The sequence below is a fragment of the Argentina silus genome (assembly GCF_951799395.1).
Source record: "Argentina silus genome assembly, chromosome: 5".
NCBI lineage: Eukaryota > Metazoa > Chordata > Actinopteri > Argentiniformes > Argentinidae > Argentina > Argentina silus.
Genome location: NC_139659.1, coordinates 4204554 through 4229383, shown reverse-complemented (window position 1 = coordinate 4229383; position 24830 = coordinate 4204554). Strand labels below are relative to the sequence as shown.

Below are 24830 nucleotides of genomic sequence, written 5' to 3'. Positions count from 1 at the left end.
CACGTTCATTGTGCAGAGAATTATGAGAATTAATGTCTTTCATGAGTCATTTGTTTTCCATTCACTCAGGGCTAACATGCCTGCTAACTAATCTGCATAGGAAATACATAAGGGTGTGCCCACGCTCTGGTACGATCTTATAGATGCTCTTACTACCACCTAGTGGCCTTAGACATACACTGCATCTTGTCTTGTCCTAGTTTAAAGGAGCTACTCATGACATTTTTCGACTGTACTACAACCAGTGGAGGCTGGTGGAGGTAGAAACTGGAGGACAGGCTCATTGTAATGCATGGAATGGAATGAGGAATGTTATCCAACACGTGTGACCACAGCATATAATGGGTTTGAAAAACCTGCAGGGATTGTGGAGCAAGTGTTTAAAAGTAATAGCTCCCCACCAATATTTCAATTGGTTATGGTATAGGGTATTCATTTCTCCTGGCAGGTCCAGCCACCCTCAAATTGTAGCTTGTTACAGAAAGTATGCAAAATCAAAAGTATCTGTAGTAAATATTTCTTATCTTAATGGCCTGGATAGCCGATTTCTTGATGGAAGCTAGGTACAGTAGCACCAACGGCTAAACATGCAGCTTGTAAACATACAGCTCATTGGAATTGCAATTTCGACTTGTAGCTAAAAGGGTGCCAGATTACCTCCTTTTAAAAAGTGGTCCTCTCCATAGAAAGCTGGAAATACCCTTCTTTAATGCCTCTTTCTAGAATGAATAGATAGATAGATAGATAGATAGATAGATAGATAGATAGATAGATAGATAGATAGTAGAATGCAGCACAGGCCTATCTATCTATCTATCTATCTATCTGTGTTGAGAAATGAGAACTTACTGGAAAAACTTGAAGGCCTTGACTGTGTATCCAGTACCAGCAAACAGGTCTTTGAGGATGTCATCTGTGATTGAAGGTCTGTTGGTGGAAGGGGGTGGGGGGTAGGGTGGGGTGGGGGGTAGGGGAGAGAAGGTAATTATTAGACCTGAACAAGCAGCACGCTCCAGTTCTCTGAAGCGAAAGTCCGCTATGTGTGGATAGGCCTGTAAAAGGTATGTGAAATGAATGCTTTTATGAGGAACACAACATTTAATCAGCTCATAACCAGTCGATAAAGAGCCCTAAAACCTTCTAGTCCTACTGATAGTATGTACCCTACACGTTCCTGTTCTACTCAGAACATGTGGAGGTGCTTTTACAGGTGTGGCGAGAACTCACGGGATGTTGGAGAGGTGCAGGGTGGCAGAGGGGGGGAAGATATTCTGGAAGTTCTTGGAGCCGGGCTTCTTGAAGCGGTGCAGAGGGCTGCCGCTGAAGTCCTTGGTCAGACCCTGGTCCTCCTGGCCCTCCCGGGGCAGCTGCACTGTCTGGTGCTTAGAGATGGTCACCCGGATCACCTTCCCGTGGAGCCTCTGGCCGTTCAGGTGGCTCATGGCTGAAGGAGAGAGGTGGAGGATGGGGGAGAGGAGACCAGGTCAAGAGACGGTACAAAAACATGACATGTTGAAATACAGTGGTGCACCTAATCTATTATACTAAGTTCATGAAATAATTGTCTGTAATGTGCAACTGACATCTCACGTTATGACACAATCTTTGCTGACACAACAGGTAACACAGCTCACAAGGGTGTGTAAGTTTACACATAACAAGAGCGCCTGTCAACACCAGAAGGGTCTGTCTTCTCACCCAGCTGAGCCTGTGTAGCGTCGGCCATCTGTATCAACGCATTCTCCTTCTTGTTAAACAAGATCTTGACCCGATGCACATCACCGTACACCCCTGCAGAAACGAAGAGGGAGGAAGAGACGGAGGAAGGTGGGAGGGAGGGACGGATAGAGATATGGGTGCACAGATAATTTCCGTGTGTCGACTCGACACATTCGCTTTCACAGAGAGGATTCTGGGGGAGTGGGAGGACGGGAAGTCTAATTCTCAGCTAATCACAGGCATACAGTACTCACACATAGTGAGACAAAGTCAAATTATCATCCTACACTAAAGTCATGCAGTGATAACACTATCACTAATCTGACATACAAATAGAGCATAACAAATACAATCATCACAAATAAATAAACCCCCAAATCAGAACTGGTCTTTATAAGGTCTCATTTCAACAGTCAAGGCCTCCTTACCGAACAAGATGAACAGTCCGTGTGGAGATATACTCTGCAGAGAGAAAAGGAGAGTTCAAAATTGTTGGGACAATACTGGTGTTGAGGGGTGTTGCATTGTGATGATCAACAACTTTAAACAATTTACCATTTTAAAGACATTTCGAAAGTCCTCATAAACACTTTATAAGGCCTAAGTAGTTGCTTCACAAGTCATGTACTGTTTATGCAAATGTTGTGCTATATATGGACTAGGGATGTAAATGAGCTCTCTAGCTAACTCTGACACATAAACATTGATGCGTAAATTGATACGCTGATTCATGTGTACTGTCTCTGATCACGAAATTGCTAAATAAATCCAAAATATAAAGGGTCACAAAAAGGTTGCGTCACATTTGGCAAAGAGCCAGATGTAAGAACCCATGCCCCTGTACGCTGTAATGAGATCGCTCGGCAACCGTACTCTTGCCTCGTACTGATCACATGATCTCACGCTCGCACTGCCCCAGCGCTTATCTGGGGAATCAAATAAGCCCCAGCATTCACGTCTTGTGACATCAACTGCTGACGCAAAACAGCAAATATGAAAATAGCAAGAGGGTTCGGTCTTCATCTACCACAGGCTGGCTTTATCTGTTCCAGTCAAACACCGACCAGGAATAAGCAGCACACAGAACAGGCCTGTGTTGCATCACAGTTTAGATCTTCACACACAATACAATTTCTCATCAACAACAACAGATACAAGGTGAAGTAAAAGGACACTCATATCTAGAAAGGTTGTCTCTATCGATACCGTGTAGGTAGCAGACCTGGGTTCAAGTAGTATTTCAAGTCATTGTAAATACTTTTGCAGTGCTTGATTTGAGTTGTGCCTGAAATGGGCTTAATAGAACAGTCCCAAAATTGCAAACCCTGCCCATCTGGCACTCCAGGCAGGCATAAGCAAACGCTCAAAGTATATGGAAAAAATAATGTTTTTGGTACCCAGGTCTGGTACTGTAGGTTAACATTGAAGGTTCCAACTGTTTTGGAAATAGCAGGGCAGGAGGAGGCAGGGTCAACTATGGTTGAAGCAGGAAGTCCCGGGTGGGCACAGGGGGGGATGACTCACGTCAGGGTTGAGGTTGGACACCAGGAGAACTGAGTGGACAGCAGCGGGCGTCATGCCATGGATAGCCATCCGTCCTGCCATGGAGGAGGGGATGGTGAGGGGTCCCAGGGCGCCGGGCATCGTCTGCATGGACAGACCTGGGTACACGCAGGAGAGCACACCTGGGGTCAAACACATCGTGTCAAATACCGCAATGTACTTGAGGTGCGCTTGATTTGAGTTTTGAAGAGCATGTGCTCTCTCTCTGTTGGGACAGATCCATTGGTTGTTTTTTTTTTTTCCATTGTGCACGATGAATTAAAATCAAGCTCAAGTATTTGAGAGTATTTGACATAAATATGTGTTTGATGCAGGTAAGCAGGTTGAAGCAACTAGAGGGGCTGAGGGCCGAAGGTTCAGACTAAGTGAGGAGACGGGGGGAGGGAGGGAGGGGGGGGAGGGAGGGAGGGAGGGAGGGAGGATGGGGAGAGGGTTGGGGTAAATGGTGGCAACGGGGGGTATTTACCTGCTTGTGGGAAACCCATGGTGGGGGCAAAACCTGCTGCCCCGGCGTAAGGCGAGGAGATGATCCCTGGAGCTCCTGCAAAACCCGTAATCACACAGGAGAATACACTGTCACTCACACTGACAGTCAGAAGCAGCATAGTTTATCATTACCAGCAAAATAGACAGACAGACAGCAAAATAGACAGACAGACTGACTGACAGACAGACAGACAAAGACGGAAAGGCAGACAGAAGGGGAGATGTGGCTCTTGACTCAGTGGCATATCCTCCCCCCCCCCCGCTTTAACATGGGATCAGTGGTCCAGAAGACATTAGTCTCCCGCGGAGGCACCAACCAAAACAGCACACTGGACTAACGGTTACCGGATTCCACTGAGAACATTCTGAGCATTTAAAAAAGACAAACATTCCAATTCAAGCGCCTTACAAAACAATCCGAAGTCTTCCATTCCAATGTGATCTAATTTTCTCGCTTTTTACCCTCAAAACAGCACAGAGACATTCCAAAACAGGGCTTTGATTTTCAATTTCCTTGCAGGGGGTGGGGCTGGTTTTGTTGGCAATACAGGAAATGAAAACGTTGGAAGGATTTCTCTTCATTAAAAAAAGAATGCTCACAGGCTTAGTCCATACAAGCATTCCTTGGAATCTCTCGTTTGTTACACAGAACACAAACCAGTTTCCTCATGACAGCCAGCAAGGTGTCTCAACAAGACTGGAGTCTGTCCTAACTCTGGAGGCATGCAGCTCGGAGCAGTCAAGCTGGTTCCCATCTACCTCCTGACTATCACTCGACAGACAAATGGAGGCAGCAAACAAATAGCTTTGGTATAATGAAGGTGGTGGTGATGTCTAGACCCAGTCACAATAACTTACTAAGCTACTTTATATACAGGCTATAGGTAAGACACAGCCCCCAAAAGGATCGCACTTAATACTGATTCAAACTGTGCATTAGAGCCACAAAAGAGAGAGCTTTGGCATGACTATGGTTTAATAAGGGTGTCTGATGTCATTCATCAGCTGTGATCCCCCCCTTAGGCCGGCTATGTTTTGCCCTTTGACATAGAATCTCAGTGTGTGTGTGTGTGTGTGTGTGTGTGTGTGTAAATGTACACCCCCCCCTAGCCACACAGCTTATCAGCACCTCCAGCACCCCTCTGCACACACATCACCACTGAGTTATGGGGCCTGGGACAACAAGATCTTCCCCCACCTACTCGCAATCAGACAGTCACACACACATAAATTCACCGCTGGTTCTGAGGGCAGAACAACACAGCTATTGTGGCCTTTTCAACAGTGTGATAAAGACAGGCCTCTCTCCTTTGATGTGCGTGTGCTGAGAGAAGATAGCATTAACAACTCACACAACACACACACACACACACCACACACACACCACACACAACACACACAACACACACAACACAACTCAGGAAACTGATATCTATAATGCAGCCCTGCTTGTCAAGGTATTACCATTTGGAAATGGCAGTAAGGGGAAATATCCTATTGTTCAAACAAAACCCACAGGAGCTGGCTGGCTGGGTGTGAAACCTGCAGGAGCTGGCTGGGTATAAAACCTGCAGGAGCTGGGTGGGTATAAAACCTGCAGGAGCTGGGTGGGTATAAAACCTGCAGGAGCTGGGTGGGTATAAAACCTGCAGGAGCTGGCTGGGTGTGAAACCTGCAGGAGCTGGGTGGGTATAAAACCTGCAGGAGCTGGGTGGGTATAAAACCTGCAGGAGCTGGGTGGGTATAAAACCTGCAGGAGCTGGGTGGGTATAAAACCTGCAGGAGCTGGGTGGGTATAAAACCTGCAGGAGCTGTGTGGGTATAAAACCTGCAGGAGCTGGGTGGGTATAAAACCTGCAGGAGCTGGGTGGGTATAAAACCTGCATGAGCTGTGAGGTACAGATGGGATATGGAAAATAGGACCGGATAAGCAGTATGGATGACAGAATGGGGCATGGAAGGGGGTATGGAAGGGGGTATGGATGGTGGACGGATGGCATATAGATGGTGGATGCAGATGACCTGGCCAATAGGATGGGACGTCGGGGACATGGATGGAGAACGGGCGGATTGATAGCATTGGCTATCTTACCGAAGGCTGCAGTCATGCCGGGGTCCATGGTTGGTTGTCCGTCCCCAGAGGGGAGGTCCAGCCGTGTGAAGTCCCGGCTCTTGTCGTTGTTGTACTTCACATTCAGGCTGGTGAGCTTGGAGAACTCCACACGCAGGGTGCAGCAGGCGTTGTAGATGTTCTGGCCATCCAAAGTCTAACAAGAGGTCAGAAACACACTGGGTCAACAGGCAGCAGGGGGACATGGGTGATTTCTGACATTTAAATTCTCCTATTTTTCGTAATAGGTCAAAGGGCATGGGTTTCATACCATTCAATCTACGCTAAATGGCATTGGTGAAAGTGCCCAAATAAAGTCAACAATTGGGACAGATGTTGGTTATTAAAAAATGACTTGGTTTTCAATGGAGAGTCAAACTAAATGTCATTAGAAATGAACAAATGTCTGGGCATCTATACCATAACAAGAAGTAATAGAACAGAAACATTGTTGATTTCACTGCGTGTTTTCGCTTCAGAAATTTTTTTAAATGACAACAATATGGCATAATATAGGGGTCACTTCAGTACCCAAACTACAGGCAAACAAGGGACCTCCCTGTAGAGATAGCAGTTGGTCTGCTGATGCAGAGTGACAGTTAGAGGCAGCACAGGGCTCTGGAGGGGAGCCATCATTAAAACCAACCCCTGATGATCCACCTTGATCAGCCCCAGCCCGGCCCACTGACTGTTCAGAGGCGAGCCAGAGCCATAACGACCCTCCCCCCGCCCAACTGTCCAAGTCGAGACGGATGAACCGAAAATAAACACAACAGCAGCATCTAGCCCTGGATGGACACGGCAAAGGTTGCCTTCATCGTCTATCAGTGCTCCCCCCCCCCACTACCCTACCCACGCACCCCCCTCTTACCCCCTGCCCCCCCCCCCCCTCCCATTCTTTCCTGCAACACTAACAAATGTATTCAGTGTTCGGGGGAAGCAATGTGACATGGCAGGAGGACAATAGATGACAAAGGGGGCCAGGACTAAAGGAGTAATTACTAGCTGTCTTCTCTGGTTTGTTCCTGTTGCCGTTCATTAGATCTCCTCGGCAGTGACACATTAATCCCAGGGCCCCGGTGATGTGTAATTTGTGCCTGAGAGAGAGAGAGAGAGAGAGAGGGAGGGGAGAGAGAGAGGGAGAGAGAGAGGGGGAGGGAGGGAGAGGGAGAGAGAGAGAGAGGGAGGGGAGAGAGAGAGAGAGGGAGGGGAGAGAGAGAGAGGGAGGGAGGGAGAGGAGGGAGGGAGAGAGAGGGGGGAGGGAGAGAGAGAGGGGGGAGGGAGGGAGAGAGGGAGGGGAGAGAGAGAGAGGGAGAGAGAGAGATAGAGAGAGAAGAGAGGCGACGGTGGCGGACGTGTGTGTGTGTGTGTGATTTGTGGGCTAGCCGAAGCCGGTGTTTTTGTGGCGAGAGACATGGAAGCCGAACGGTGGAAACACCACTCCTCTTCACCGTGAGAGATCCAGCATGGTTGGGGTCCATGGGGAAGACTTCAGGCAACGGGACAGATATGTGGTGTCATTGAAGACATACAATTAGGCCTGGCCGTCAGACTCTAGGTCAAACACCTTCAAACGGACAGGTAATGTATCGAGCTGCGCTGGTACAATGGAACCAATGGAATAGTCTGCAAAGTGCAAACCCAAAGCTAAAATCAAACGCACGTCAAATAATTTCAAGTATTTGATATGTGTATTTGACCAAGGTCTGCTGGCCACACTGTCCACCTCATCCTGAAGCCCCACCCACATGAAGTATATTACTGTTGTGATGCGTTGGACAGAAACATTAAAGGGCCAGTTCACTCAAAAATCTGTATTTTTTTCTCAGACCTCAAAAGTGGTCCCATGTCAACTGTTGAGTGGATCCTGCTATATGCCTCAATCCCAAAAATATGGAAAAATAAGCACATGTATAAAATCAGAATATTACATTGAGCTTATCTTTTCTATTGATTTGGAGATGAGGCATATAACAGGATGTACAGAACCAACTGCAGGGGAGGTGGAACACTTCTGAGATCTGAAAATGCCTCAAAGATGTCAGATATTGTGGGCTGAAAACGTCAATACTGACCACTTTGGCATGGTGTGCATTCATAGGGTCAGCATATTGTAGCAAGGCCTGGAACTGGTTATTCTTGGTGAAGGTAATGATCTTCAAGACAGTCCCAAACTTGGAGAAGATCTATGGGGTAGAGAGGAACACCATACAGTTAAAATAAGTCTCCTGCACATAACCATAACCCAAACCATTCTATAACCATAACCCAAACTATTCTATAACCATAAGCCAAACCATTCTCTATCACAGCTTCTTTAGCCAGAGTTAGCATGGACTTGAAGGTAGGTATAAAACCTGCCTTTATAATATGCATTACCGGTTGAAGTTCACTGACAGTTTTTCTGTCGTAATAACATGTGTATCTAGGTTAAATCCATTTCACTGCCAGATTAGATTAGATACTTCTTTGTCTTTCAAAGACAGAAATTACATTTTCCACCAATCTTATAGAAATAAACTTCAAGTAAAAGTGGAGCTTGTGTCTGACCTGGTGTAGCACCTCCAGAGAGACGGGGTAGAAGAGGTTCTCTACGATGATGCGCAGCACGGGGCTCTGCCCCGGCATCAAGGTGCCGTCTCCGCCCGACGCTGAGCCGGACAGCGCCATGTTCCCAGAGTGCACTGCGTTAACGGCTTGCAAAGCTGCCTGAGCTCTCTGTCCGGGGTGAGGAAAGGGAGGGATATCCTTAGTAACGTAGCACAAAAACAAATCAATTATACATATGGAAATACCACATTCATAATAGCTCAAAGCTTTAATACGATCAGCTGCGTATCCTAAACAGATGTAATGTAACCGCTGAATAACGTCATTAGCAATACACAGCCTTATAGAATGAAACACTGAATAATTCACCAATGTTGACATTGATAGCACCAAAGCCAATGGGACAACAGCTGTGACCATACTACGCTGCGCTGTGAGGGGAGAGGCCTTGGCCACTCATTGTGTGCCCTGCAATACGAGACCCTAGAGTCTAGAGGTAGATTAGTGCTCGGTATAAACAATGGCCATGGTGGACAGCCAAGCCTGCGGGGAAGGTCATACACACTGTATACATGAACGACAAGGAAGGCTGGTGGAGGTAGAAATCGGAGGACAAATTTCTACCTCCACCAGCCTCCCCCTGATGTACGGTTGCTGTGTGTGAGGCTGTGTAAAATACGGTGGCTGTGTAGGCCCACAAAGGGCACTGCAGTAGTAGTGAGTTGGGTGAGTTGTGACTGTGCTTGTGTAGGAGATATGATTCCTGAAGTGTTCACTCACTTGTTCACTCCCAATCCTGGCACAAGCATGGGCTAGAGGGAGTTACTGACCGCCACACCTTACAACACCAGTCCACTCTTTTTAAGGGGGAGTTAACGAATGCATACTTTCGAGGGAAGAAAAAGGCGGGCGATTGGGACCAATGGCAGCCGAGCAGCGGACTCACTCACCCCCTGATTGGGTAGGTTGTCTGTCTTGAGCTCACGGTGGTTGGAGTACTGGATGTAGACTGGCTGGTTGCGGACGTGGGGCGTGGCGGTGGTGTAGTAGTTGACCATGGTGATGGCTGCTTCTTCAGAAGCCATTTCTATGAAAGCCTAGTTTGAAAGACTCTTATGTTGAATACACATCCCCGATACTGATGCTATGATAGTACTGCTGATAGCATAATCTGCTATAGACTTATAGAATAGAAATACTAACAATTTCTAATTTTGTTTTCATTCATCCATTCATTCCTTTGTTATCTTTGTGAAAGAGGTATTGATTTGCGAAAAATACTCCCTTCAATGTCAATAGGAAAGATTATAGGAAAATGAAGAGTGACTGGTTATATGATATCATATGGTGCCCCTAATGTTGAATAAGAATCAATCTACACTCATCTCAGTAGATGGTTATGAGATGCAAACCCCTTTTCAGATCCTAAACTGGATCTCTTTTGATACCTAACCAAATCAAACCAAACAAACCATACAAATTGGAGGGGCTAATTTATGCAACGGAGCACCTCGAAAAATGTGCCCGCCTTTAATTCTTGTCTGCATATTCTGTTAACATTTGAATATGAAAGGGCACTTGAGCAGGACACAGGGAGTAGGGCAGGGCACTTGCACTGCATCTTATCTTGTTGCCTATGAGAGGAGGACCTTGATGTATTTAAAAGGATGCCTACTCCACTACGCTCCCTGTGCTTTGCTAATGGGAGAGAGGGAGAAAGAAAGAGAGGGATGAACAATAGCAGTAATTATAGCAGCCCTGACAGTTTGTTGTTCTTGTTTTAGCACAGGCAAGGGTTTAGAAGTTACCATGAAACCATGAGTAAAAAAGAAAATGACTCATGACCCAACGCTAATGCTTCATAAAATGATGTCTGTCAGTGTCAATGGATCATATATCAAGAATTAATAGCCTATTGATATTTATAAATGTCGTGATAATGATTTACAAATGGTTTACGAGTAATTACAAGTAATGCTTTATATTTGATCTTTATCATCAAGCGTTGATAAATAACCCTAAACCTACAGGCTAAGGGACATATATAGTGCCCTGTGTAAGTAATGGGACAGTGAAGCATTTTTTCTTCTTTTGGCTCTACACTCCAAAGGTTTGGATTTTAAATAAAACAATTGCTGTGAGATTAAAGTATAGATTCTCAGCTTTTATTTGATGGTAGTTGTGTACATATTGGTTTTACCATTCAGAAATTATAACACTTTTTATGCATTTTATGTTCGCCTATTTCAGGGCACCTAAAAGTAATGGGGTGATTGGTTTTCACAGGTGTTTCTGGTCAGGTGTGTTCCGTCAAATCACTTGTGCAGGCATAAGAGAGCCGTCAATGTCTAGCATTGATTCTAGCCATTGCGTTTGCCTTTGGAGTCTGCTATTGGTGTGTCAACATGAGGTCCAAAGCGATGTCAATGAAAGTCAAGGAAGCCTTTATTAGGCTGAAAAATCAGAAACAGAGCCAAAACCTTAGGCTTGCCAAAATCAACAGTTTGGAACATCATTAAAAAGAAAAAAAAAGCACTGGTGACCTCAGCAATCGCAAAACGGGCTGGTAGGCCAAGGCAGACTTCTACAGTGGATGACCAAAGAATGCTCACCAAATTAAGAAAAAACAACAACAACAAAAAACTGTCCCACTCATTAAGCTCTCCAGGAGGTAGCCGTGAATGCATCAGTTATCCACAAAAAGGATGGTCACTTACAGCTTAAAGTACTTAAAGAGCCTACAGTGGTCTGGAAAACAGTCTTGGGGACAGATAAAATGATTATTATCATGTACCAGAGTGACTGCAAGTGGAATGTTTTGGGGAAAAAAGGATCTGGCCAAGATTTACAGCACACCACCTCATCTGTAAAACATGGTGGAGGGGTTGTTAATGTTAAGGCATGTATAGCTGTCACTAGAACTAGCTAACTTATCTTAATTGATGATGTAACTGCGGACGGCAGCAGCAGAATGTATTCTGAAGGGTACAGAAACATCTTGTCTGCTCGAGTGCAAGCAAATGCCTCCAAATTAATTGGATGGTGCTTTATCATACAGTGGCCCAAGACAATGACCCAAAACATACTGCCATAGCAACTAGGAAAAAAAAATTCAACAACAGAAAGTGTAAATTTCCATCCAATTAATTATGCATTTCATTTCCTGATAAGATTTTAGGCAAAAATACCTCAAAACAAACAACAACTGAAGATAGCTGCAGTACAGGCCTGGCAGAGCATCACCAGAGAAGATGCCCAGCATCTGGTGAGGTCAATGGATCACAGACTTCAGGCAATTATTGCATGCAAAGGATTGTCAGCCAAATACTAAACATGAGTGCTTAATTTGGACATTTGATAAGTCTGTCTGATCCCTTTTGGGTTTCCTGAAACAGGGGGACTATGCATAAAAAGTGTAGTAATTTCTGAATGGTGAAACCAATATGTACACAAATACCATCAAATAAAAGCTGAGAATCTCTATTTAACTCATAGTAGTTTTTTGATTTCAAATCCAAACTTTTGGAGTGTAGAGGCAAAAGGAGAAACAATGCTTCACTGTCCCATTACTTACGCAGGGCACTGTACATATTTTTATATACACATCATATACAATATGTCACATGTACATATACAGAGGCTATACTGCAAAATGTATGGGATGAGGGTTACAGTTTGTTATGGAGAATACTGCATAAGCCAGATAATGTATACAGCTGGGGGAAGCCAACATTCATTAAAATATGATTTACTACAATCCTTTTCTATCTCAAGAGGGAAGCTAATACAAAGTAATATGTGCTGTATCTGTTTCAGCATACAGGAGGATGTGACAGTAACTAAAACATAAAACTGAAAGATTATCCAAGGATCACACAAACAACGTCTGTGGTATTTGCTTTTGTCAGTGTTACTGCTATAATGGGTAAAGAGTAGTAGACATATAGATACATCAATATAGATACAATTCTTTGCTGTTTTAGTTGTAGTTTGCTCTTTTGCAGCAATATTTTGGTGTGTCAAAATGACGGATAGCATTTGGATACACAAAAATCGGTAAAACGACGGACAATTGTCGGTTAACGGAACCCGTGGGTACCACATAGTCCAGTAACTGATGAAAGGTAGAAGAGCTGTAGAAGGTAAAAGGGCTCTAAAGGAGGAAGGGGAGTCGTCCAAAAGAAGGAGGGTTAGAGGAGGAGGAGGAGGGTTAGAGGAGGAGGAGGAGGGTTAGAGGAGGAGGAGGAGGAGGGTTAGAGGAGGAGGGTTAGAGGAGGAGGAGGAGGAGGAGGGTTAGAGGAGGAGGAGGAGGGTTAGAGGAGGAGGAGGAGGAGGGTTAGAGGAGGAGGAGGAGGGTTAGAGGAGGAGGAGGGTTAGAGGAGGAGGAGGAGGAGGGTTAGAGGAGGAGGAGGAGGAGGGTTAGAGGAGGAGGAGGAGGGTTGGAGGAGGAGGAGGAGGGTTAGAGGAGGAGGGTTAGAGGAGGAGGAGGAGGGTTGGAGGAGGAGGAGGGTTGGAGGAGGAGGAGGAGGAGGAGGGTTAGAGGAGGAGGAGGAGGGTTAGAGGAGGAGGAGGGTTAGAGGAGGAGGAGGAGGGTTAGAGGAGGAGGAGGAGGGTTAGAGGAGGAGCTCATACCTGGTTTTTCCCTTTGAGCATCAACAGGTTGGTGACTTTTCCGAAGGGGACTCCTAGAGAGATGACCTCGGCCTCAGAGACCTCGATGGGAACCTTGCGGACGTGGAGGACACGGGACGGGCCACAGGGAGAGCGGTCTCCTTTAAACTGTCTGCTATCGTTGCCATTAGCTGAAGGGGAGGAGAGGAGGAGGAGACGGGGAGGGGAGGAGAGGAGGGAGGGAAACACAGGAGTTGTAGTCAGGTTTGGGGCATTTAAAAAAAGGGACATTCCACTCAACCAACTAGTTCCCAAATTTCTTCAGAATCGTTAAACGCAACTGTCTGTTTTCATTGTCTTTGAGCTGCGAGAGGAACACAGTCATAGAGCATCAGGCACTGGCCATTGAGAAGGATATTCCGCACACAAAAAAAAACAACCTCGACTGCTTTTCCACATTTTATTTTGAGTGGAATTTCCCATTAACATCCAGGTTTAGCTCTACGCCCACAGGGCTGGACTTGAGCCTCCATGCCCAATCAAATTATGTCATGTTCTGTACTGTAGATTACACCTCTGGTAATTCCCCTGGTCCAGTTCTGGTACTGGTACTGGTCAGAAGACACTATGCTGCCAACTGCTGGTCCATACGTCTCCAACGCCCAGCACCAGCCCTGAATCCAAAAGAACGATACTGACCCATGGAACTAACTACAGAAAACAAGGTCCTACTGTAAACAAATAATCAATTTTTAAGGCTTTGTGATGCCATCATAGAGTCTTTATAAAGGCATACATAGATGCTTGTCAAGTCACAGAAATATCTGAGATGGGCCTAAATTCACACACATCACTCAGTCTCTGCCTCACAAACACATCCCAGAGTCCCTGCCTCACACACATACACGCACACGCGCGCACACACACACGCACACACACACACACACACACACACAGACACACAGACACACAGACACGCACACAGACACACACACTCTCTCCAGGGAGTTAATCCAGCCAGCTGAGGAGATGAGGCTGAGAGGAACAAAAACACACAAAGGAAAGTGCTGTTGTCAGCAGGACAACCCAGCCCAGCCCACAGGCCTGCCCTGTCTGCTCAGAGACACTGGTACTCCCAGTCATACCGCCTTAACAACACGCTGTACCGCCTGAATGCTAGTACCACTAATTATCCTGCCTTAAACAGAAGCTATGGGATCTTTGCGACTATGTCTGTAACTTTTTAAAACCTCTAGTTTTGGGCCCGGAAGGTCAATGTATAGTTGAGACAAATCTAGGAACTGAATCACTGTCTTACCTCATTCGGCCACGGAATCCCTAGTTTATCAGCGCCAGTATTTTAAGTTTCACTCTCGGACCCGTGGCTTGGGCTCAGTGGAATCCACGCGCCACACACACACAGGCCACATGGCGCGCATCAGGGACCCGTTTTCGCTACTAAGCGCTTTTAGAACTATAGGCTGATATACAAATTATTCCGTAGCATCTGTTTAACACAGGTGCTCCCCCCCTCAGGTCCCTTAACGTCGGTCATACAGTTTCAACATCAGTCCTATACCACCTTAACACTGGTCAGACCACCTTAACACTGGTCAGACCACCTTAACACTGGTCAGACCACCTTAACACCGGTCAGACCACCTTAACACCGGTCAGACCACCTTAACACCGGTCAGACCACCTTAACACCGGTCAGACCACCTTAACACTGGTCAGACCACCTTAACACTGGCACCCCCTGTCCTATTGCTTGCACACCACACATTCCAATCGTCTCAATGGGCTACGGGTCCACAGCATCTACAGCACTTGACCTTAGTTCCAATGGAGGACAGGCTGGTGGAGGTAGAAATCAGAGGACGGGCTCATTGTGATGCCTGGAATGGAATGAGGAATGGTATCAAAAGCGTATGTTTAAAACCATTCCTCATTCCATTCCATGCATGAAAATGAGCCCGTCCGATTTCTCCCTCCACCAGCCTCACCTGTTCCAACGGTACTGTATTATAAGGGGACCTCATCCTACTAAAGTCAAAACCGAAAGTGAACCCCCTCACGTGCAGTAATCATCATACAGTATGAAGGCTAAGCCTCCAAGCCTTGTCATTGTGCTTTGAGCAAACAGGAACATTCTTGACATGAGGCATGCAAACTACAGCCACTCCCTCCCCCCCTGGCTTCTTCCATGACATCACATCTGACATGGAGAGAGAAAGAATGAGAAACGAGAAGGGACGGACGGACGGACGCACCCCCACCCCCGCCCTCGCCCCCGCCCCCACACACACACACACACACACACACACAGGAGAGTGAGAGTTAGACATGCTCCACAGGCACATGCAGTCTTTCACAGTTCCAGGTGCCAGACTGATCAAGGTGCAACCAAAACACACCCTGGCCCTCAGCAACACTGCCTCTTTCTGAACTGGCAGCTGCACCCTGATCCACTCACGCGCCATCAACACCTTCTGCACCTCTAGGTGACAGCTCCAGTTGATTACACAGAGAGGTATAACAAGCTCAGAGAGGAAGGTAAATCATTCCTTTAACAGAAAAACAACAACATGATGTTCACGTTCAGGTCCAAACTCAAGGCCTGTGAGGAAAAGGTTAGGTCATGTATGAACTTGCAATACTCTTGGAGGTTGCTTGACCTTTTAAAAGACGGACAAAGTCAAATCCTTAAGACTTGTAAATGCATTAGAACTTACTTGTAAACGCAGCTTTCTAATTTGATCAGAGTTCGATGAAACAGTGTTTCCTGGTCTGTCTCTACCTGATGCAAGATAAACACATTGCATTCACACACCTATAAGAAGAACAGCTTGGATCGAAGTGCTTGGATCGACCAATGAGGTTCTCTCTCCTTTCCTGGAGACGTGCATCATGCAGCGCGTCACACTGGAGCGAGAAGAGCGGCCAGTGATTGGTCCATTTTCCAGATGACCCTGTGTTTCCATGGTGACATGAACATGACCTATCAGTGCAGCCGGGGCTGCCAGAAGGCGATCCATCTCCTTGTGCTGCGTAACAAATCTTATTCTGGCTTTAATGAGATTACGACCCCATCCCCTGGAATGGAAGCCGACCACGCCACAGACTCTCAACACAGGAAATACATCGACGCTGTCTCACTGCCTATGTATGGGGCGTCACAGACTACATGGTCTACCCAAATGGCTCAGACATGTTCTTTTCACATCATCCTTTCCAGTACCCTCCCAGCACAGTAACAGCTCGGCATGGCTCAGTTCATTTCAGCTCCGTATGGATAACAGACCACCATTTTCTTGTACAATTTAACTGAATAAGATCATCTATTCTATTTCACCTGAGGCCATTTTTCCAGAACACTGCCGCCAGTCTTTTTAAAAGAGAATCTGGAGCCATTTGTTTTATCATTACCCTGCCGATGAACATCTGAACAGGGTGGGGTGTGTGTGTGTGTGTGTGTGTGTGTGTGTGTGTGTGTAAGGGGGAGAAAAGGGAACATCAGTTAATCATGATTCCTAATCAAACAGATAGGAAAGGTGAGGCCTTCTTAATGCCAGGAATGAGAAAGGCTCTTCTACAGGGGACCACATGACCCACAAGGAAACACTAACGGTGAAGGCACGTGATTGGCCGGGAACCATTAATGCAAATATCAGGCAGAGGCGGGTGCTTCATCAAGTGTGATGCGCCAATTAGAAGAAGCCAAAAGGAACACCGGTTAAATACCAGCACGTCACATTAACATGCAGTTAGTCTGATGAATGACGTACAGAGGTACAGCTGGAGCATTGCTGATTGGCTAAACCGAGCTTCAAAAGATGAGTTTAGTATTTACACGTTTGGCATTCTCACCTAAAAGTTTGGCCAAAAAAAAGTTTCTCACCTAAAAAAAAGTAGTTTGTGAGCTGGCACTTTTGTCTCATCATTTGCATGGTGGCGCTGTTGACGTTTGCTCCATGACCACATTCAACTAGCCACTCCCTGTTGCCCCTCGCTGATTTGATGGGACGGACAGGGTGACAGAAATATCGAGGAAACTAGATAACTAGAGCTCTTGCTTAGATGGCAGGAGGGGAAGGGAAACCTTTTGGAATGAATGGTTGTCTGTGGTAGTCTACAGCAGTCTACGGCTGTCAACTGTGGATTAGGGCAGTCTATGGTAGTCTAATGCCGTACACGGTAGTCTAAGAAAGTCTACAGTAATCTATTGTAATCTATTGCAGTCTATGGTGGTCTTTGATCATCTATAGAAGTCTATGGTTGTCTACGGTCTGGTTGATGGTCTATGGAAGTCTGTCTGCCATCCAAGCGTTGACACCCTGACATCCATTCTTTGTTTTCAGACAATTGTTGAATACCTTGCCAAAGCTAAAAGAAGGTACTTTTCCTGGTCCACGCGTGCCATTGGTCCCTCTCTAACATAGTCAAACATGTCCGTTCATTTCCCTTCTGAGGAGGTTGTCCTTTTTCTCATTGTGCACCCAGAGAGAGAGGGGAGGGGGGGGGGGGGGTGCAGTACGAACAGGACTGTGTTGCTAAGCTCCTAGCACAAGGGGCTCTGTGAGTGTACCTGTGCCCTCTTCATGGTCCAGTGGCAAAGCCTTTGAACATTTATGTGCTTGATCTGACTTCCGTCGGAACACAGGAGTTTCCACTGAGAAGTCAACTCGTCACAGTGGCCTTTCATCGCAGAAGGAAACCAGCTCACTGGATCGGCCTGGTCCCCTAACGAGCCGTAAAACACTGATCCGACAGAACTCAAAGTCAGAGCATCGACGACATGTCTCAGTTGAGGGGCCGCGCAGAGGATGTTGACAGAAGATGCACAAAGGGGAAATCATATGCCATCTTGTCATGCCCCCCTGCCCCCCTCCCCTCCTCCACCTCCCCAATTCCCCAGCACACTCATCCCAAGATACACAACTTTTGTTTTAGCACAGCTCAATGGAGCTACTCGAGTAAGATCAAAACATCCAAAACAGACAACTACCATCTACATAGACTAATTGCTGGTTTACAACCAGAGAAGGTTGTGTACAGTGGGACTGGAAGGCCTGTCTCATCTGACTCACACTATACAAATACATAAACGTTATACATAGCTGCAAACAGCAATATGAGTTCCAATAACCTGATATACACCGACTGCAGTGCAGACACAACATCTGAACAATCTTGTAAACATTACAAGAAAAAAACAAACGAGGTATGACCACTATCAAGTGCATCAACATATCTGCTGACCCCAACATTCATTCTTCCCTCCTAATTGAGTCAGCAGTAAGATTTCATTTATTTCTACCAGAGAGGGAATAAAACAACACAAACCCTCCAGTTTTGCAATGTAATCCGGGGATATTATCTGCAATAAAACTAAGCAGGGTTTTTTTTTGCATACAGTAAATGTAGAAGCTTAATGTAGCTGCATGGTAGGCAGAGACGGTGGAGCAGCTCAATGGAATCACTTGTTATCTCTAAAACATCAGAGAGCTGAAAAAACAAACTCCACCTGTATTATTAACAGCGTTTGTGTGGACATTGTTGTTGAGCTGTCGGAGAGGGTCTGGAGGGGTGCATAAGAGAGGGCAACTCAAAAAAGGGAGACATCATACACTTAGGTAGAAGCAATGCGTCATTTGGCATCATTTTAAGGCAGCCCATGGTCTTGGATTAGTCCATTATTTAATTTAGGGAGAGTGTTCGGAAGAGGAACATTGTCTTCCTCTCTATCTCATGCTCATGGCTGAATGTGGGTAGATGTGTCCTGTGTTTAGACTGGGCCTCTCCGTTGGCTGGTACACTGTGTCTGCCCTGACCTTTATACTGATTTAAAAGCACTTGAGAAGATCAGAATCCTACATTACTATATGATTACAAAGCATAATATAAATGTCAGCGTGATTACATTGTTGCTTACGCAGGTGTAAGAGCAACTTGTAAAGTGATACCGACGTAGCCTTTATTTCATAGCAAATGTACTGATGCAAGTCACTGTGTTACATCATTAACATTACATTAATGGCCAAAAGGGATTCCATAAATAGTCATAAATTATGTTCATAAATTACCCCAAAGAACCAGGAGTGTGTTTACATGTGTTCCATTGGCTCAACTGAACCAGGCAAGCTAAACAAAGCACACCTGAAGCGTTTATAACACCAATACTATTTCAACTCAAGTCTGGAGTTAATAGACAGAAAGAGAGTGAATACAACATACCTGTGGATGGAGTAGAATTGCTCATGGTAGTACGGCCACAAAGGAAAAAAGAAGAAAGAGGCTTCTCAGATGCCCGCTGGAAAAGAAAAAACACAGGAGAAAGATGTTACTCCAACTGGCCCCCTTTTTTTTTCAGCTTTTTAGCATACCGAACAGTTATCGGTTTGACCTTAAAAGCCTGGGAAGTATAAGGTGAAATGTACACAGAAACTGCCAAAGCAATGGAATCGATACACTTCTTTTGGGTGGGGTGGGGTGGGGGGGGGGGGGGGTGGGGTGGGGGGGTGGGAGGCTAATATGGCAGCCTGAGCCAAATATGTATTAGCACAAAATGGCGATACATAGCATGCCATGATGTCTACTCTGCAACAAGATGAGTCAGGACACCCTTCACAGCTATAGGCACAGAGGGAATACCTTGGTAATTGACTTCCTCTGCCGCTCTAATTTTACTGTTACATCCCTCTGATATATGATGATATGTGTGATAATTCTGTCATGAAATTCTGGATTTCGATAGTTTTTAGTGATTTTAGAGAGCCCATTCTACTGTACCTCTGTGTACAGTAGAATGGGCTCTCTAAAATCACTTAAAACTATCGAAATCCAGAATTTCATGATAGAATTATCACACATATCATCATATATCAGAGGGATGTAACAAGCAACATCCAAACATTTGCTTGTTAATGTGGGCTGCCTTCTCCCATCATAGTCTTGGACAGCGCTGCCTTTAAGGGCCGTTACTGGAGGCATATGGAGATGATGGATAATCTACCCAGAGACAAAGGGATCCAACTCTCCTGTTAGCTACTCTACAAGTCAAGCCTCTTCATCCGGCGGACATTTTGTTATGCCCAGAGAAACACACATCCAAAAGACTAATCTAATGAGGAAGATGGACACCGTTGCTTGCTATTGGTCGTGTCCTGTGGTTAAACCACGGCCAAGTAGCCTATACCAGGGTTATAGCCATGGTTAAGTAGCCTATACCTGGGTTATAGCCATGGTTAAGTAGCCTATACCTGGGTTATAGCCATGGTTAAGTAGCCTATACCAGGGTTATAGCCATGTTTAGTAGCCTATACCTGGGTTATAGCCATGGCCAAGTAGCCTATACCTGGGTTATAGCCATGGTTAAGTAGCCTATACCTGGGTTATAGCCATGGCCAAGTAGCCTATACCTGGGTTATAGCCATGGTTAAGTAGCCTATACCTGGGTTATAGCCATGGTTAAGTAGCCTATACCTGGGTTATAGCCATGGTTAAGTAGCCTATACCTGGGTTATAGCCATGGTTAAGTAGCCTATACCTGGGTTATAGCCATGGTTAAGTAGCCTATACCTGGGTTATAGCCATGGTTAAGTAGCCTATACCTGGGTTATAGCCATGGTTAAGTAGCCTATACCTGGGTTATAGCCATGGTTAAGTAGCCTATACCTGGGTTATAGCCATGTTTAGTTAGGGTTTTCATCCCGTTACTCCTCTGTTGTTTTACAGGCTATTGTCAACTGGCCATATCGCCTCTTTCAGAAGATATTCAAATTGGTACCGGCTGTATATGAAGCACACACACACACACACACACACACACACACACACACACACACCGGCTGTATATGAATACGCAAAAAAACGACACAATCTCTTTACCCTTTCCAGCTAAGCCCCTCTCTGATATTTCTGACATTTGGGAAGCGGAGGGAGAGACATGCGCGCGCGCACACACACGCACGCACACACACACACACACACGACCTGTGAGGGGTAGCCATAATGAAACCACAGAGAGAGGTTCCACACACTGTCACCCTGGCTGCTCTGCCATTTCAGAAGCATGTAGCCGACCCCGGCTGACGGGTACCTATGGGTGCTGCCCTCCCGGGACCCGGCCACATTGGCATTCACGCTGGCGCCAGTTAAGGCTCTAGTCCGTGCAGTTTCCCTTAACCGACATCATTACCGCTAAGTGTCTGTAATTAGTGCACCAGAGACACCGTAATGTAATTACCCTCGTTCACGGCTGTCATCTTCTAAATATATAAAAGTGTTCCTCTGTCATTTTGACGTTATGTGGAGACAGCCACATTCACACAGTGGTAAAAATTACATCAGTCTTGGTCATTACCTAGAAACGCCCCCCTCTCATTCATAACCGATCATTCATTTGAACATACCAGGTAAAATAATATTCAAAAGGGTCGGAATAATTATCTACAGTACATATACTTTTCAACAATAATGGTGAAAAAATTAAAGGCATTGCCTCAGCCCTTTTCGAAGTGCATTAAAGGTAGGCTGAAATGAGAGGGAACCCAGGTGGCCGAAGGACCAGGCAGAGCTATATGTTTTGGTTTAAGGTTTCTCTCAATGTTAGTGGTAAAAAAGCCTTTAATCTCTTAAACCTGCCCCTGTTGGATCTGATGATCTGTTGTGAAAAGGAGGAGGTATCACCATGGAAACCCTAGAGGGAGGCCACGGAGGAGTTTCAGGGGTAAGGAGTCCATCGGGCTCCTGTTTGGCCATTTGATATGAATCATATCAGCAACAAGCTAAACCTACCTGAACCCAGGACTTAAAGGTTATTCATCGTGGCGACTCATTCATTCATTCATTCATCTTAATATGCACCCACTCTCCCGGATGGCACCATATGTGACCTTTTAGTCTACAATTCATTTTTCCCAAGATGCTCAAGTTGCCATACAAACGGGTGCTGATGTGAAAACATGCAAAAACATTTGCAAAGTCATTATTTCAGCTGACACTGTGACATAAACAGTCGCCATGGAAACGAGACAGCAGGCTGGAGGTTGGCCCTGCTTGTTCCCATTCAGTCTTTACAGGTTGTCTGTGTGTGTGTGTGTGTGTGTGTGTGACCTGTTTGTACAGAAATGCGCCTCCGTATAGGTCAACAGTAAAGACGCAAAGCTTCTACGAGACGAAAAACAAATCAAAAAATCATAAAGCATGACAGTTAACAATGTAAGTTTATAGTAATATATGTATATCTTGTCAATCATATAACAGTATATGCTCCATGGTTCTGCCGTTCTATTAGTGTATGGATAGGATGTGGGTAAAACAAAATGGCGGCATATGAATGCACAAGCGAACTCATTCGCCAGTGTGAATTGGAACTCAAATTCCATCCTCACCCTTCATCCCTCTGCACAGCCTACTGTACAGTATGTGAACTCATGGTGCACTGAACATGACAGCTCTGCTACTGCCAAGTGTCAGAAAATCGGCAAAGATAAAGACACACTGTTCAGCACAAACCTTGAATTTCTGTTCAGCTGGTGTCTCCAGATACCAGCCCAGAGCATAGAGATAAATATCTATATGCCCATCCATCCGTCCATATATCTATCTATCTATGACCAAAGCCCCTCCTTAAAGAGCTGTAGCTTTTGCATGGAGCCCAGCTCAGCAGCTTCACTCCCTAATCACACTGTGCACCTGAGCGGTAGGCTGTCTCACATTACCTACATGTCCAATTGCAAATCGATGACACTTGAATCTGTCAATTTCAAATCAAACAAGCACACAGAGGGGCAATACATAGATCCATCATCTGTGTAACCAACTGTTCTTAATAGGATCAACAGTTGTACAGACCCTCCACTCTGAAACACCTCTGGTCATAAGCCACAGTCACTACACCGCACCTGAACATGCAGAGACAGGACAGACTGAACAAGCCCCATTTAACTAATGTGGTAAGTGAGTTTTGCAGGCAGACACACGGAAAAAAGGCTAAAAGGGTAAAAGGAACAAAAGCAGCGTGGTACAAGTAGATTTGTGGTGCCAGACGTAGTACTAAGACACTTAGACAGTTCCACTTTGGACTTGCTCACAAAGCGTGTTAAACAGTGCCACATCTCCAGTATGTTTGTTGATATGTACACCTACTCCCACCACAGGTTGAGGTGGTTACACCAGCGCCGCTGACATGCCACATGCTCTGAGACAGTGTTCTTTCGAGGCGATCCAACTCGTTCTACGAGTCCAACAAAAAAAAAAAAAAAGCGTTGCATAACCACTTCTCACTCATTTTAAAAACGCATGTGGATCACTGAAACTAAAATGAGAACAAACTTACAGGAGGTTGTTTTTTGGTTTTGTTTTTTTAGATTTGTCTTCTCAAAACACAAAGCCTAATATAAAACGGTGCCATCAGCTAACGACGAACATCAAACAACAAAGAGAAGAGTGTCCTGTCTCAATGAAAACTGAAGGCTAGTTCTACCATAGCCTACCTGAAAGTCATTGGTAGCATGTCAGTTTAGTCCCCCTGTAAGCATGATGAGGGCAGTCCAAGCAGAAAGGAGGAACAGAAGGAGACGGAAACAGAGGAACAGAGTAGAGGAAAGACAGAGATAGAAGGATTCAAGAGTCAAGAGAGGAGTGTGAGAGAGAGACAGAGAGCTCGAGAGAAGCAAGTGCAACAGTGTGTTTGGGAGAGAGAGGAGAGAGAACAAGGGGAGGAGGAGAGGCAGAGGCACGCCACAGAATGGGAGGAGAGATAAACCAGAGGGAGGGAGGGTGGGTGTGTGTGTGTGTGTGTGTGTGTACCGGATCCTGTGTGTTGAAGACAGACTGGAGAAGAGGAGCAAATTAAGTCTGTTGTGCTTGTACACAAATTAACTTACAACAAATTTGCATTCACCGGAAAACAAAATCCCGCCTATCCTACCCCTGCTGAAATGAGAGCAGCAACATCAGAGGGAGAGAGGAGGGAGGAAGGGAAGGAGGGAGGAAGGGAGGGAGGGTGGGGAGCAGGGATAAAGAGCTAGCAGCTACAGAGGGAGGGAGGGAGGGAGGGAGGGAGGGAGGGGGAGAGCAAGACCTTCAACAGGTTGATAAGCAATCTCCCTAGAAACAGGAGCACGGTGGCACACACAGGACTAACAGCTGCCCTGTCATGTAGACTCAGGCCACAGGCTACGGAGCTCCGGCTGGCTAGGGAAGGATGGTTGAGTGGGAGGGAGGCTGCTGAGGAGGGAGGGGGGAGGGGGTTGTGAGTGGTGGGAGCTAGGGGTAGGATGCATGCGCCAGCCCCATTGTCTGTGATATCTATTATTGAAGCTGGGCCCCCTTCATCAGTAACCGGATACCACTGACCAAACAAAGGCGGCAGCACACTCAAATTAACAAGTGCCGCTGAAAGGCAAAGCTGGGCCTGCTTAGGTCAGTGTGTAGCTCTTTAGCACGGTTTACAGAGACGAGCAAGTGGCTGTGTTTGGTAGTATGTATACTATGCATGTACTACTGTGTGTGTGTGTGTGTGTGTGTGTTTAGGACGGGGTGGGGGATTCAGAGCTGAGGCATGAGGCAAGACTTGCCCATCGAGTACAACCACCATCGGAGCCACAAAGACAAAGATGACATGTCATCTAATAAGAGACACGGCACTTTGAGAAAGCCACACACTTGGTATGTTAATATGGGGCTTGGAGCACGGTTACCATGGAGCTTGTACAGTGACTGACGGAGCTCCACCATGCTAAGGGGGTGGCATAGGAGATCTCAGTCAGTCAGTAAATGTTAG

At 45.9% G+C, this 24830-nt stretch overlaps 1 protein-coding gene across 8 annotated transcripts in view; it reads right to left on the bottom strand.

Annotated features, from left to right (window-relative positions):
- Positions 1 to 24830, bottom strand: part of ptbp3 (polypyrimidine tract binding protein 3) — a 40549-nt gene that overhangs the window by 6827 nt on the left and 8892 nt on the right. The window contains exons 1-13 of one of the 8 annotated variants that reach the window (XM_083669839.1): positions 23539 to 23735; positions 19277 to 19352; positions 13061 to 13230; positions 9379 to 9525; positions 8429 to 8626; positions 7954 to 8064; positions 5862 to 6035; positions 3749 to 3833; positions 3244 to 3404; positions 2148 to 2181; positions 1699 to 1791; positions 1228 to 1444; positions 850 to 927 (exon numbers count right to left, since the gene is read on the bottom strand). In XM_083669839.1, coding sequence (XP_083525965.1) covers positions 850 to 927; positions 1228 to 1444; positions 1699 to 1791; positions 2148 to 2181; positions 3244 to 3404; positions 3749 to 3833; positions 5862 to 6035; positions 7954 to 8064; positions 8429 to 8626; positions 9379 to 9525; positions 13061 to 13230; positions 19277 to 19301 — 1493 coding nt within the window. In that variant the 5' untranslated portion in view covers positions 19302 to 19352; positions 23539 to 23735. Of the gene's footprint in view, positions 1 to 849; positions 928 to 1227; positions 1445 to 1698; positions 1792 to 2147; positions 2182 to 3243; positions 3405 to 3748; positions 3834 to 5860; positions 6036 to 7953; positions 8065 to 8428; positions 8627 to 9378; positions 9526 to 13060; positions 13231 to 19276; positions 19353 to 23538; positions 23736 to 24830 lie in introns of those variants that run through there. The other 7 variants (XM_083669840.1, XM_083669843.1, XM_083669838.1 and 4 more) reach the window with 7 other exon arrangements.